This window comes from Arachis hypogaea, chromosome 11, assembly GCF_003086295.3.
Source record: "Arachis hypogaea cultivar Tifrunner chromosome 11, arahy.Tifrunner.gnm2.J5K5, whole genome shotgun sequence".
Classification (NCBI taxonomy): domain Eukaryota; kingdom Viridiplantae; phylum Streptophyta; class Magnoliopsida; order Fabales; family Fabaceae; genus Arachis; species Arachis hypogaea.
Genome location: NC_092046.1, coordinates 31561622 through 31575825, shown reverse-complemented (window position 1 = coordinate 31575825; position 14204 = coordinate 31561622). Strand labels below are relative to the sequence as shown.

Sequence of the window (14204 nt, the reverse complement as noted above, 5' to 3'; positions counted from 1 at the left end):
TGTATAGCTGTGTATTGGAAGAGTTGAGGGTGAGGGTTCCGTTTAGTGATTTTGAGTGTCAAGTGCTAAAGCAATTAAACTGCGCTCCATCCCAATTGCATCCTAATGGATGGGCGTTCCTACGTGCGTTTGAGATTCTCATGGAGTTTCTGGAAGAGATCCCATCAGTGGAGTTGTTTTTCTCCTTATTTCAGGCGAAAGGCGTATGGAAAGGCGGATGGGTAAATCTTAATAGCTCGCCGAGGTTTGCCATATTTAAGCTATACAAGTCTTCTTTTAAGAATTTCAAGGAGATGTACATTAAGGTGAGCAACTCTGAGGCCGATTTTCCCTTTTATTTGGACAAAAATTTAGGGGAAAAGTTCCCTCTTTGGTGGTGTTCGGAGCCGTAGAATATTCTGGGGCCTGAAGTGATAACTCCAAGGGATGAGTGCGTAATTGAGTATTTGACTGAGGTTGTTGATCAGAAGGAGTTGATTTCAGTTTATGACCTGTTGCAGTGGGAGGAGAATAAAGATGCTGTTATTGCTTACTTGGGTAAGAATTGTAAATTTGCTTTTGGTATCATGTTTGAGGTTTGAAATGTGTATTTGTTTTGCTTGTTTTTCAGGTGGTAAGTACCCAGGTGTATCTGCAGTGAGTTTGAGGTCTCGGGTGAAGAGCAAAGGGTTGGATAAGGAGGTATCCTCGTCGAAGGCAGATAAGGTCGATGTTGACGAGGTTGATCAACCAAGGCCGGGGAGGAGGAAAGTTATTGCTAAGAAGAGAAAGGGTGATGTGGTGGATTTGTCCGGCGTTTCTGATGATGAGAGGGATGATGTTCCGATGGAGGAGGTTCATAGGTTTTGTGATAACCAGAAAAAGTTGCACGGTTTTGTTGAGTGGAGTGAGGGGTCGTCCCTCTGGGGGAAGGATCATCCTTTCATGATCACTGCTGATGAGGTATGCCAGACCTCGTCTGATGTTAGTTTGGCGGAAGAGGTGGGGGATGTGGCCATTGATCAGTACATGCAGGTAATTTTGATTTTGGAGTGAAGGTTTTTGAATTTTTCTGTTTTTGTGGGATACTAATTTTTGAACTTTAGGTGGTTGGGCTGCGGCTGGCGAGTTTGGGGCGTAGCCGTGAAAAAATACATCGGAAGTTTGTTGAGAAGAAGGAGGATCCGAGCTTTAAGGAGGAGTTGGCTATAAACACTGCTAAGATCTCGGAGCTAGAGGTAAAGTTAGATGAGGTTGAAAAGCATTTGAAAGATGTAAAGGATAGCTATGCCAAGGATGTTGAAGATTTAAAAAAGAAGGAAGCTGACTTATCTGCTCTGGGTGCCCGTATGATTGAGGTTACCACTCAATTTAAGGAGTTGGAGAAGAACAAGCAAGGAGAAATTCTTGATTCCTTCCTTGAAGGATTTGAGAGGGCATCTGTGCAGGCAAGATTCCTAGCTCCCGAGGTGGACTTTTCAGCGATGGATCCAGGGAAGGTAATTCAGGATGGTGTGATGGTCGAAGATGATGGTGCTGCTGAGGAGGGAGATGAGAATGTTCAATAATGTTTTGGCTTGTTTTTTGATAGTTTAATTTTGGTAAACTATTTTGCTTCTGTGGTGGGTTTATGATTGTTTATGTGTAGACAGTTTAGTTGGCTTTTGTTATTGTAGCTTATATTTTACTACTGTTTTCTGGGAGAGGACAAACTTTGTTGTTCCTGTTTGCATGTTATGATGATAATATAATATTATTGCTGTATGATAAGTTGGTTTTTATCTGGTATGTGAGTTTGGGTTGAAGCCAGATTTTTTAGGTAAAATTTGTTGTAATGGTGAATTGCCATTAATTTGATTGAGAAAAGATGAGTAGGCCGAGTTTGGGATGCCGATTCATAGGCATGATAATAACTGTATTGTGTTTTGGTCATTGGCAATGATTGTGAATGAGATCAGCTATTGGCTATGATAGTATCATAGTGTTGTGATTCTGACTAAGATCGGATATTTGATTGACTAATTGGTAAATTCAGAATGACTGGGTTTCGAGTTAGGTTGGTCATGTTTTAATGATCGGACTCCGAGTTAAATCGGATATGTTGAATGATTGGATTCCAAGTTAGGTCGGATATTCGTCTGATTGAATGATCGGATTCCAAGTTAGATCGGATATTCTTCTGATTGAATAATCAGATTCCGAGTTAGATCGGATATTTGTCTGATTAAATGATCGGATTCTGAGTTAGATCGGATATTCGTCTGATTGAATGATCGGATTCTGAGTTAGATTGGATATTTGTCAGATTGAATGATTAGATTCCAAGTTAGATCGGATATTTGTCTGATTAAATGATCGGATTCCGAGTTAGATCAGATATTTGTTTGATTGAATGATCGGATTCCGAGTTAGATCGGATATATGTTTGATTGAATGATCGGATTCCGAGTTAGATCGGATTGTTGTCTGATTAAATGATTGGATTCCATTTTTAAGGTCGGCAGTCAGAATGACTGATTGTATCCGAGTGATCGGATTGATAGTATAGATCGAAATTATATGTTTATGCATGAAGCAAGAAATGAGTTGGTAAAACAAAATATTTATTGAAGAACTTTTGATTCCAAAGGCCCAGGTAGGCTAGCCTCGTTAAAACCTCTCCAAGCAAAATCCTTGTGGGAAAAATCTTAGTAGTAGGAAAAAGAGTACTTGCCTGTCCCTGGTATTAGCTGTAATATAACTTTAAGGAAGATACATTCCAAGTGTTAGGGAGATCTTTACCCTCTAATGTTTGTAGTCGATAGGCTCCTTTTCCGATTACTTCTGTGAATCTGTAAGGGCCCTCCCAATTAGCTGCTAGTTTGCCATGTGCTGGTGGTTTCCTAGCTTGTTCTGTTTTTCTGAGCACAAGGTCGTGGATTTGGAAAGACCTTGGTTGAAGTCTTTGGTTATATCTTCGGGCAATGTGCTGTTGCATGGCTAAATGTTTGATTGCTGTGGATGATCTGAGTTCTTCAATAAGGTCAAAGTCGGTTTGCTGAGCTATGTTTTGTGTAGTTTGGTCGGCCAATTCTGTGCGTAGTGAGGATTGAGAGATCTCCACATGTATCATTGCGTCTGAGCCGTAGACCAAACGGAAGGGTGTTTCCTTTGTGGTTGAGTGAATTGTTGTATTGTACCCCCATATGATCTCTGGGATAAGCTCGGCCCAGAGGCCTTTTGCATCATCCAGTTTCTTTCTTAGAGCATGTAATATTATTTTATTTGCGGCTTCAGCTAACCCATTTATTTGTGGGTGTTCTATTGATGAGAAGTGTTGTTTGATTTTTAAGTTCTGCAAAAAAGATGTGAATTTTTGATCGGCAAACTGGCGACCATTATCTGTGATAATGTGCCGAGGGATGCCGAATTGACAAATAATGTATTTCCAAACAAAGGAAAGCATTTGTTGTGATGTAATCTTGGCTAGAGGTTGTGCCTCTATCCATTTGGAAAAATAATCAACTGCTACTACAAAGAATTTTACCTGTCCTGCGGCTGTGGGGAAAGGTCCGAGGATATCAATGCCCCATTGGTTGAACGGCCAACTAACCTCGGAACAGTGTAGGAGTTTGGCCGGGAGATGTGTAATCGGATTGTGTTTTTGGCAATTGTTATAGTTTTTAACTTTCGCTTGACAATCCTGTCGTATCGTCGGCCAATATAATCCAGCTCTGAGGATTTTTGAATACAGGCTTCGGACTCCGAAGTGTGTTCCACAGATCCCTTCATGTTCCTCAGCAAGTGCAAGCTCGGCTTTTGTTCTGCAAATACATTTAAGTAATGGACGAGAGAATCCCCGTCTATATAGGCAATTATTATAAAGGTTTAATTACTCTGTTGGTCCCTATAGTTTCACCAAATTTTTAATTAGGTTCTTATACTTTTTTTCCTTTCAATTGGGTCCCTATACTACTTTTAATTTTGTAATCACGTCCTTTTCATGTTAAAAATGATAAAATTAACATAATATTTTTACCAAAATACATGCGATCAAAGATTTAATTAAGTTTTTAATTATAAATATCTTCAATTTGCGAAGAAATATTCAGTTAACTCTAATAATTTTTATACTAGAAAGGACTTAATTACAAAATTAAAGCAGTGTAAGGACCCAATTGAAAGAAAAAAAAGTATAGGGACCTAATTAAAAATTTGGTGAAACTACAGGGACCAACAGAGTAATTAAACCTATTATAAATTGTAAAAAAGGAGGCTTGTCGGCGGAAGTGTCGAGCATTTTCGACGTCGCCTGGCAAGATCCCTGTTTGGAGATACTGTATGTATGGAGATCTCCAATCTTCTTCCTGTGTCACACTTAAGACTTGTCTTAGTTCAATGCTTGGCTTAAGTAGTGTTGACTGATAAAGTGATGATCCATTTGGTTGAGTGCTGGCAAGTTTAGACAAAATGTCAGCTCTGCCATTACTCTCCCTTGGTATGTGCTGTATTTCGTATTTAGAAAATTTTGAAAGTAAATTTTGTACGACATCCAGGTATTTAGAAAGCAAAGGGTCCTTAACTTGATATAAGTTGTTTACCTGTTGGACGATAAGTAAGGAGTCGCAGTATACCTTAAGTTCGGTGATGTTTAGGTCGGCCGCGAGTCTAAGGCCGGCAATTAGCGCTTCATACTCACTTTGATTGTTGCTTGCTTTAAATGAGAAGTTGAGGAAATGTTCGATGATATTGCCACGGCCATCACCAAGTATGATACCTACCCCATACCCTTGCGGGTTGGAGGATCCGTCGACGTATAGAGACCATTCGATGTAGTCGTTAGTTGTACTTGGTACTGAGAATTTGGCAATGAAGTCGGCCAAAAACTGGAATTTAATGGATGCTTGTCCTTCGTACGTGATATCAAATTCTGATAGCTCCACCGACCATTTTACTAGTCGGCCAGCCAGCTCGGGTTTCTGCAGGACTTGCCGTAGAGGTTGATCTGTTCGAATATGGATTTCATGGCTCTGAAAGTATGGTCGGAGTCTTCTGGCTGAGAAGACAAGAGCGAGGGCCAGTTTCTCAATGCTCGGGTATCGAAGCTCGGCATTCTGTAAGGTTTTGCTGGTAAAATAGATCGGAAATTGTTTCTTTTCTCTTTCTGCAACAAGGGCGGAGCTTATAGCCCAGTTAGTGACAGATAAATATAAGAATAATGGCTCCCCTTGTAGGGGGTTTGTAAAATTGGTGGTTTTGAAAGAGTTTCTTTGATAGTTGTAAATGCTTGTTCACATTCATCAGTCCATTGGAAAGCTTTTTTGTTTTTTAAAGTTTGGAAAAAACATGAGGATTTAGAAGCTAGGCAAGGTAAAAATCTAGAAAGTGCAGCAAGTCTCCCTGTTAACCGTTGGACTTCCTTGATGGTGTGGGGACTTGTCATGTCTAAAATAGCTCGGCATTTTTCTGGATTTGCCTCAATACCTCGGCTAGTGAGCATGAAGCCGAGGAATTTACCGATTTGAACACCAAATGCACACTTTTTGGGATTTAACCGCATGTTGTATTTTCTTAGCTATCCGAAGATTTCTGTGAGGTCATCAAGGTGATTTTTGCCGACCTTTGTCTTGGCGACCATATCGTCGACGTAGACTTCAATGTTTCTGTTGATTTGTTTGGCGAAGATTTTGTCCATTAGACGTTGATATGTTGCACCTGCATTCTTAAGACCAAATGGCATGACCTTACAACAATAGTTTCCATATTCAGTAATAAAGGCTGTCTTTTTGATCGGATGGATGCATTTGGATCTGGTTATAACCAGAATATGCATCCATAAAGCTGAGTTTTTCAAAACCAGAGGCATTATCAACTAAACAATCAATAGAGGGTAGAGGGTAGGAATCTTTGGGGCATGCTTTGTTGAGATCGGTGAAATTAACACACATGCGCCATTTACCGTTATATTTTTAAACCATGACGATGTTCGCCAGCCATGTTGTGAATCTGATTTCTCGGATGAAGCCGGCGTTGATGAGCTTCTTGGTTTCTTCTAGGGAAGCCTGTTTTCGGTCGTGGCCGAGATTTCTCTTTTTCTGTGCTATAGGTCGGACAGACGGATCTAACGCTAACTTGTGTGATATGATGGATGGGTTGATGCCTGGCATATCAGCTGGGGTCCAAGCAAACAGGTCGACATGTTGTTGTAAGAATGCTTGGAATGATGATTTTTCGTCTAAGGATAATGTTGAGCCGACGTATGTGAATTTGTCCGTGTTTTCTGTGAAATAGATTTTTACTAGGTCTTTTGTTGGGGTTGGCCTTTCTAGTGTTCCTGCTCTGGGATCAAGGTCGGCCAACATGTGTTGGTCTTTTATGTTGCCGATATTGTGGATCTGGGCTTTTGTGTTACGGTTAGGTCTTTTGAGACTATTGTTGTAGCACTCTCTGGCTTCTTGGACATCACTGTGAATGGTTGCAATTGTGTTGTCCTGCAAAGGGAACTTAACACAAAGATGAATTGTAGATACTATAGCGCCGAATCTATTTAAGAAAGGTCGGCCAAGTATTAAATTATAGGGACTGAAGCAATCAACAACTAAGTATTGAATGTCTGAAGTTTTTGACGAGGGAAACTTACCGAGTGTGGTTTGTAACCACACAAAGCCTATAACCGGGACTCGCTCACCTGAGAATCCTACCAAGTCACCACTGGAAGGTTGGATGACGTTATTGCTAAGTTTCATTTTCTGGAATGTTGAGTAAAAGAGAACGTCGGTGCTGCTGTCTGGGTCGAGCAACATCTTTTTAACCAGGAGATCTTCGAGCTGTAGGGAGATTACGACGGGATCATCCAGATTTGTTACGCTGTTATCATGATCGGCTGTCTGGAATGTTATCTGTGAAGATGTCGGCAGCGGCTGCTGCTGACTTTGATCGGCGTTGATGGAAAGTATAGCTCGGTAAGATATTTTTCTTGCCGAGCTTGTGGCTCCGCCACCTGCAAAACCTCCGGAAATACAGTTAATTGTACGTGTTGGTAGGTCAGGATGACTATTGTTCGGTCGGTTTCTATCTCGGCCATGTTGTGTAACCGAGCTTTGGTCTCCGGAAGGAGGTGTTCGCCGCTGCATGTGGCCGCTGATGTATTTGTCTAGGTGACCCTGCCGAGCTAGTCGTTCCAGTAGGTCTTTGGCGATGACGCAATCATCGGTATTGTGTCCATGCTTCTGGTGGAAGGAGCAGTATTTTGATCGGTCAGTGCCTTTTGAATCTGGGTAATTGCCAGCTTTTCTTGGTGGCTTGATTAATTTCGAATTCAAGATCTCCTTGATGATATCATCGCGCTTGGTGTTGAATTTGGTGTAGGTCTCATATCGTGGAATTTGTTTGAAATTCTTCTTGCTGTCTCGTGTTTTCTCGTCGTCTCTATGGTGAGACTTTTCTACTTTCCGAGCTTGTCGGAGTTCTTCGATGTCAATCTGTCCTTTAGCTTTTTCACAGAACTCGACCATAGTTTTTGGTTTGGCCACAGCAATAGTTTCCTGGAATTTTCCTGGTCGTAATCCGCTTTTTATGGCGTGTAGTTCCACCTCGGGGTGGAGGTCGGGTATACTCATGGCTATCTTTGTGAAGCGCGTCATGTAGTCCTTGAGGCTTTCGTGCTGGCCTTGCTTGACTGTGTTCAGGTAATCGGAGTCATGTAGGTAGATGGCTGATCCAGCGAAGTGCTCCTCAAAGGGTTTTGATATGTCTCAAAATCGAGAAATGGAACCTGCAGGCAAAGAACAAAACCAATCAAGTGTAGGACCGTCTAAGTAAGATGGAAAATAACGACATAAAACTTTATCAGATGTACCATTTACTATCATTATGGAGGTGAATTTCTTGATGTATTTCTTTGGATCACCTAACCCATCATAAGGAATTAGGGTGGTCGACAGAGTAAACCTTCGGGGTAGCACGTCATCACCTCCGCTGTGAATGGTCCAGGGGAGCTTTCCTGATCGTCATTCTCTATGTCTTTCTGAGCTTCCTCATTATGTTCGGGTTGCTCCTCTTCCTGTCGAGCAGTGTCTGAGACATGTGTTGACCCTGACTGCTGCTCGGCTTCTTCCGTCCGTTCTTGTCGGTCATTATTTTCAGTTCTAGTGTTATTCAAGTTGGCAATTTGATTTGCCATTCTTTGGTTCTCCTCGGCCACAGCTTACCGCAACTCGGTCACCATCCGGAGCAATTCGGATGGCGTGGGTGGAGGTTGTTCAGCCATGACTTCAAACGGGAACCTCGAGGCCGATGAAATATGGAGAGGTTTATATTTTCGGCCCCACGGTGGGCGCCAATTGTTCTTGTATGGATACCTGGAGGGAGAGCTCAGTTTCTGGGAGTCGACGTAGAGCTATTATCTTCGGTGTCGACCTTTAAGCCTTATGACAATCTGAGCTTTTACTCCAAGAGAGTGTCCAATGGCGTAGAGCTTTGAGCAAGAAACAGGGGGGGGGAGTGTACCTGCAAAGGCACTCCGAAGTTTAAGTTAGTATTGAGAATTTAATGTGTCTTTAGGATAGAAGATCATACCTTTTTATAGGTGATAGTGTATAAATCGGTTATGTTCCTGCTTTATTGCCTATATTAAAGAGCAATAATAAGGGTTTGGACGTTTCACTTTTGTGAAGCAGTCCGTTAAACTGATTTGTAACATTACTTTTAAATAAATGACATTGATTGTTGATTAGTAACTGTAACGCCGATTAATAACGTAAATTGCCGAGTAATGACTGCAATGCCGAACTATAACGCCAATTTTCTGGGTAATAATGTGAATAATGCCGAGTTATGAATGATAAAGCCGATTTATGATATTGAATTTGTAACGGCCGGACCAAATAGGAATAGGAGCAGTTATAGGAGCACAACGTAGACGGTAGTTTATCAATACCGTATCGTCTCCATCATCTCCAGGTCTCAACGAAAATTACTCTCCCACCCGTCACTGACCACCGTCGGAGTCGACTACCACCAGCGTCATAGTCCGCAAAGGCCCTCTTCAAGCACCACCAACACGTTTGTTGTTCGATCTGCATTGGACGACAACCACACGGACATCCAGCATGCACAGCAAGAGAGAGCGTGTATTTCTTGTGCTTGATGTCGACGTCGCAAGTAGAAGGGGTCTCAAGTGTGGTTGCTCTTCCACCCCCGTCACCCCGCCGGAGTTCATTAATGGAGTGCGTTGTGGCTGAACCGGTGGATTGTGTTCCATCTCCTGGCGGGAATGAAATTTCATCCAATCCAAATGAAAATATAGTTAAACCTCTCATCGTCAATCCTGTGCAAATGACTAAGGTGAGCATCGTTACGTATGAAACGCTTTTCAATGGATGGTCATTTTTAGTTGAATGGGCAGTTTAGAATCAATGCAACTGGCTTGTTTAATTGTATGTTGTTAATTGGTATTCAGATGCATCAACAACATGATCTAGTCAATAAAGCTTAGGAAGTTTTTTACATATCATTGTATTCGTATATGTGTGTCAAATGTGTTTCTAGAAGAAAATACTTATTTGTTGAAGAAAATTATATGAAAACCCATTAAAATAATCTATACTCCCTCATGAATAAAATATAGTGGCATGTAGGCAATGTTAGTGCAAGAGTTATCAATTGAATTAGAGTTGTAGCCAATGGTATAATAGATAAGAAGGATATATTTTGATAATGAAAAGGAAGAATGCAGGAGTTATCAATTGATGTTTTTCATGTATTTGCTTCCTGCATGTTAGTATTAGAAGATGAGTATATGTATATAGTTATGCATGATGCTCAATGTATGCATAAAGAAATCATCTCTTAAAAGTAAAAATATGCACCAGTGGCTGGGAAACCGAGGAAGGAACTGTGTATGGGATTTGTACCTGACGCATGTTCAGCTGTATGCTATGCAGTGTTAACGTGAAAGAGAGTAGGTAGTAGTCACAATAATTGTATAATATTTCAAATGAATTAATTGATTCAATTACCATGAGTAGCATTTAGATGCCTTTGGTGTAAAGCTTATACTAGTTGGGTGGATGAGTTGATCTATAAATTTAGTTCGCATTTTTTTGTGCTAGTAAGTGAGGTTTCATGTACATGATATTGAATAAAAATTATTTTTTTTATTGTTGTAATTTGTGTGTTTATGTTGAAAGTGCAGGCCACGCAAATGTTGGATGTTACTGATGTTGGAAGTGATGAGATGGATATTGGTGACGAGGTTCGGATTTTAGTTTAAATTTGTGCAGTCAGGATTCACATTTTTGATGTCATAATTAATGGCTTTTTTTTGTTTTTTTTTATCTGATACGTAGTTGTCTGATCATGGTTCCCTAGAGGAAGATGAAATACTAAGTGTTGGAATGCGGTTTGCGAAGTTGCAACTAACTCATGATTTTTATGTTAGCTACGCAAAGAAAGTTGAATTTGCAACTAAGATAAGGACGACAACGTTTGACAAGATCACGAAGGAACCCGTTAACCAGGCTATCCACTGTAATCGGGATCGCATCCGTGGGTCTCGTGTCAAAGCACCAACGCGCAAAAATCTGATTTCATCCGCTGTGTGCAAGGCAAGAATATATGTAAAATTTGATAAGGAGAAGCAAGAGTGGCTTTTCTTCAAGGTTGAGTTGAGGCACATGCACCCATGTTCGGCGAAGAAGGCAGTGCAATACCGTGAGTATAGGCAGCTAACCATGCATGCGAAGTACGTGATTCAGATAATAATGAGGCTGGGATTCGACCAAACAAGACTGAAAGAGCTGAAGATTGATGGTTTAGAAGTTATAATAAATACTCGTTGCAAGTATAGTTACTAAACCAAGCAATCAACCTTTCTTACAAATGTTTTGGTTATCACAAGTAACAAACTCCTAAATAAATTGATAACCGAAGTATTCAAACCTCGGGTCATCTTCTCAAGGAATTGTAGGGAGGTGTTCTTATTATTGGTTAGGAGTTTTGTAAATTGGGAGTTTTGAAAGTAAGAGAGAAGTATGTTGAATGACAAGTAAAATAAATAAATAACTATAAAATAGACTCTTAGCAAGGTATGAAAACTGGAAGTCCTATCCTGGTTATCCTTATCAATTGTAATGAGAATTGGATTTTTCTCCCACTTTGTTAACCTCTAACTATGAAGGTAAGTTAAGTAGATGAATTAATTCTGATTCCTCAAGTCTTAGTCTTTCCTTGGGAAAAGTTAGAGTTATTGGAACTCGAATTAATTCTTAAAGAATTCTAATTTTCAATCAACAATGAGTTTGATAACTCAAGAGTCACCAATTATTTAACCAAAGCCAAAAGGAAAAATATCTAAATTAAATTAAAAATATTCATATAAATAAAGCAAAGCAAAATTAAATCTGAAAATACCTTGAGTTGCATTCACAAAAGAAATCAAATCTAACATGGATATTCATAAATTAAATTGGAAAAATAAATAAAAGAAATATTGAACCTGTGATTGAAGTTGTAAGTTGAAATAATAAAGTTGAAATCCTAATTCTAAGAGAGAGGAGAGAACCTCTCTCTCTAAAACTACATCTAATCCTAAAATTGTGAATATGAAAGCCTGATTATGAATGGATGCATTTTCCCATTTTATAGCCTCTAATCTGTGTGTTCTAGGCTAAAAACTGGGTCAAAAATAGCCCAGAAATCGTCCCCTGTAATTTCTGTTACGTTCAGGTCGCGGGCAAGTGACGCGGAGGCGTCATCCACGCATTCGCGCGGATTGAAGTTCGCAGATACGACATGGGCGCGTCATTCATGCGTTCACGTCACCTAACGTCAAGGCAGCTATGGCAAATTATATATCAAATCGAAGCTCCGGACGTTAGCTTTCCAACGCAACTGGAACCGCATCATTTGGACCTCTGTAGCTCAAGTTATGATCATTTGAGTGCAGAGAGGTCAGGCTGGACAGCTTAGCAACTTTTCCAACTTCTTGTACTCCTTCCACTTTTGCATGCTTCCTTTCCATCCTCTGAGCCATTCCTGCCCTGTAATCTCTAAAATCACTTAACACACATATCAAGACATCTAATGGTGATAAGAGAGGATTAATATTAGCAAATATAAGGCCAAAGAAGCATGTTTTCAATCATAGCACAAATTCTGGGAAGGAATTGTAAAACCATGCAAATAGTATGAATAAGTGGGTAAAGAGTTGATAAAAACCACTCAATTAAGCACAAGATAAACCGTAAAATAGTGGTTTATCAAAGACCTTCCTAGCTTTGGCCAATGAAGCTGGGGGCCCGTCGAATCTGGGATTCTCAGAAAAGGATTTAAGAAACTATATTACAGCAAGACTCCGAACCAGCAACGCAAATGCGGATGTTAGGGAGATGATAAACTATTTCATGAGAATGAAGGACATCAATCCGAACTTCTTCTATGCATTGAAATTGGACGATGAGTGTAGATTTAGGAGTGTAGTTTGGGTTGATGCAAGGTTCAGGACTTCCTATGAATACTACGGAGACGTTGTGTCACTCAATAGCACTTACAGTACAAACAGGTAACAGGTAGTGTAGTTAGTTTTTTCGGTTTTGGTAATTTTTTTCCCATGTGGTTGTTCTTGAGAATTCATAATGGCATATGGTTATGTGTGTAGGCATGGGTTACTGGTGCGGTAATTTATAACCCACAAACTAACCGGTAAGTGCACCGGGTCGTACCAAGTAATACCTTACGTGAGTAAGGGTCGATCCCACGATGATTGATGGATTAAGCAACAATAGTGTTTGATAGGTTTAGTTAGACAAACAGAAAATAGTGTTTGGAAGTTTAAAAGCATTAACAGTAAATTTAGAATATTAAAGATAGGCAGATAAATAAGTTGGGAATAAAATATTGAGAAGGCAGTTAAGGCTTTAGAGTTATCTATTTTTCCGGATTTACTTTTCTTACTAACTATTTTAATTATGTAGGATTTAATTTATGGCAAACTACATGTGACTAGACCCTAATTCCTTAGACCTTTCTAGTCTCCTCTAAAATTCATTAACTGCCAATTCCTTGGTCAATTAATTCCAATTAGAAGCTACATGATCAAATTTCAGTTTATATGCCACAAAAACTCTAATTACCCAAAAATAAAAGGATTATATGTCATGTATCCCGTTAAATCCAGATAATTAAAATTTAGGAGAATATGTTTTCAAGCTGTTGTTCAAGTAAAGAGCTTTTCCAAGTTATACAAGAACTCAAATAGAAAGAGGGTCATACTTCCGTTCCACCCAAATTCATAAGATAAAGAGCGAAAACAATTCTTAAATTATAAATCCATACATGAATTAAAATAGATCAAGCAATAAAATCAATCCATACAAATAGACAGAGCTCCTAACCTTAACAATGGAGGATTAGTTGCTCATGGTTCAGAGTAGAAAACTAGGATTACGGAATGTAAATTTGTATAGAATTGGAAGTCTGAGAATTGGAATAATGTTGTGTTCGGGGTGATATAATGTTGAGATGGAATCTCCTATTTATATCTAATCCTAATAAACTTAAAATCTATCTTCTAAAACTAAAAAATAATATCATTTCCTATTTTTAAACTTTGAATTTAAATTAGAATTAATTATAGCAATCAGCAAATCTTTAATTGATGGATGGAAACCACTTGGCTTCACTAGGATCCACGCCTAACTTGGGCTTTATTGCGCCTAACTTGAAGTGGGCAGGACCAATCTCACGTATTGTTGTTGTGTCTTGCGCCTAACTTGAGAAATCTCAAGTTAGGTGCAGCCTTGGCAGCGAGTTCGGAAAAGAAGTATGAACTATTATATATCGTTGGAAAGCTCTGGAAGTTAGCTTTACAACGCCACTGGAATCATGTTCATTGGACCTCTGTTGCTCGAGTTATTCAGGTTTGAGTGCAGAGAGGTCAGTGTTGACAGCATCATTCGCCTTCATCTCTTCTGCAGAAACTCCATCAAATCCAGCTAAATGCTACCTAAAATAAACAGAATTGCACAAGACTCAAAGTAGCATCCATAGTGGCTTAAAGATAATTAATTCTTGATTAAACTCAACAATTTAAATGCAAATTCTCTAGAAAAAGATAGGGAAGATGCTCACGCATCACAACACCAAACTTGAATTGTTGCTTATCCTCAAGCAACCAAAACTAATGTAAGCTTAGGATGTGAATTTGCATGAGAATGAGAGTTCGATTAAGCTCATGTCTCTTCTTA

General features: G+C 39.6%; 1 protein-coding gene across 1 annotated transcript; it reads left to right on the top strand.

The window, feature by feature from the left end:
* Positions 1-9105: 9105 nt before the first annotated feature.
* On the top strand, positions 9106-12638 carry LOC112721209 (protein FAR-RED IMPAIRED RESPONSE 1-like). Its single transcript, XM_025772277.1, has 5 exons — positions 9106-9303; positions 10154-10213; positions 10308-10770; positions 12235-12520; positions 12617-12638. The coding sequence occupies exons 1-5, from the start codon at positions 9106-9108 to the stop codon at positions 12636-12638; spliced, it is 1029 nt and encodes a 342-aa protein (XP_025628062.1).
* The last annotated feature ends 1566 nt before the right edge of the window (positions 12639-14204 follow it).

Bases quoted from the DNA above. Each gene is read 5' to 3' on its own strand.
- LOC112721209 (XM_025772277.1), top strand. From the start codon at position 9,106: ATGTCGACGTCGCAAGTAGAAGGGGTCTCAAGTGTGGTTGCTCTTCCA. The intron at 10,214-10,307 runs GTTCGGATTTTA...TCTGATACGTAG, and splicing joins AGATGGATATTGGTGACGAG to TTGTCTGATCATGGTTCCCT. The intron at 12,521-12,616 runs GTAACAGGTAGT...TTATGTGTGTAG, and splicing joins AGCACTTACAGTACAAACAG to GCATGGGTTACTGGTGCGGT.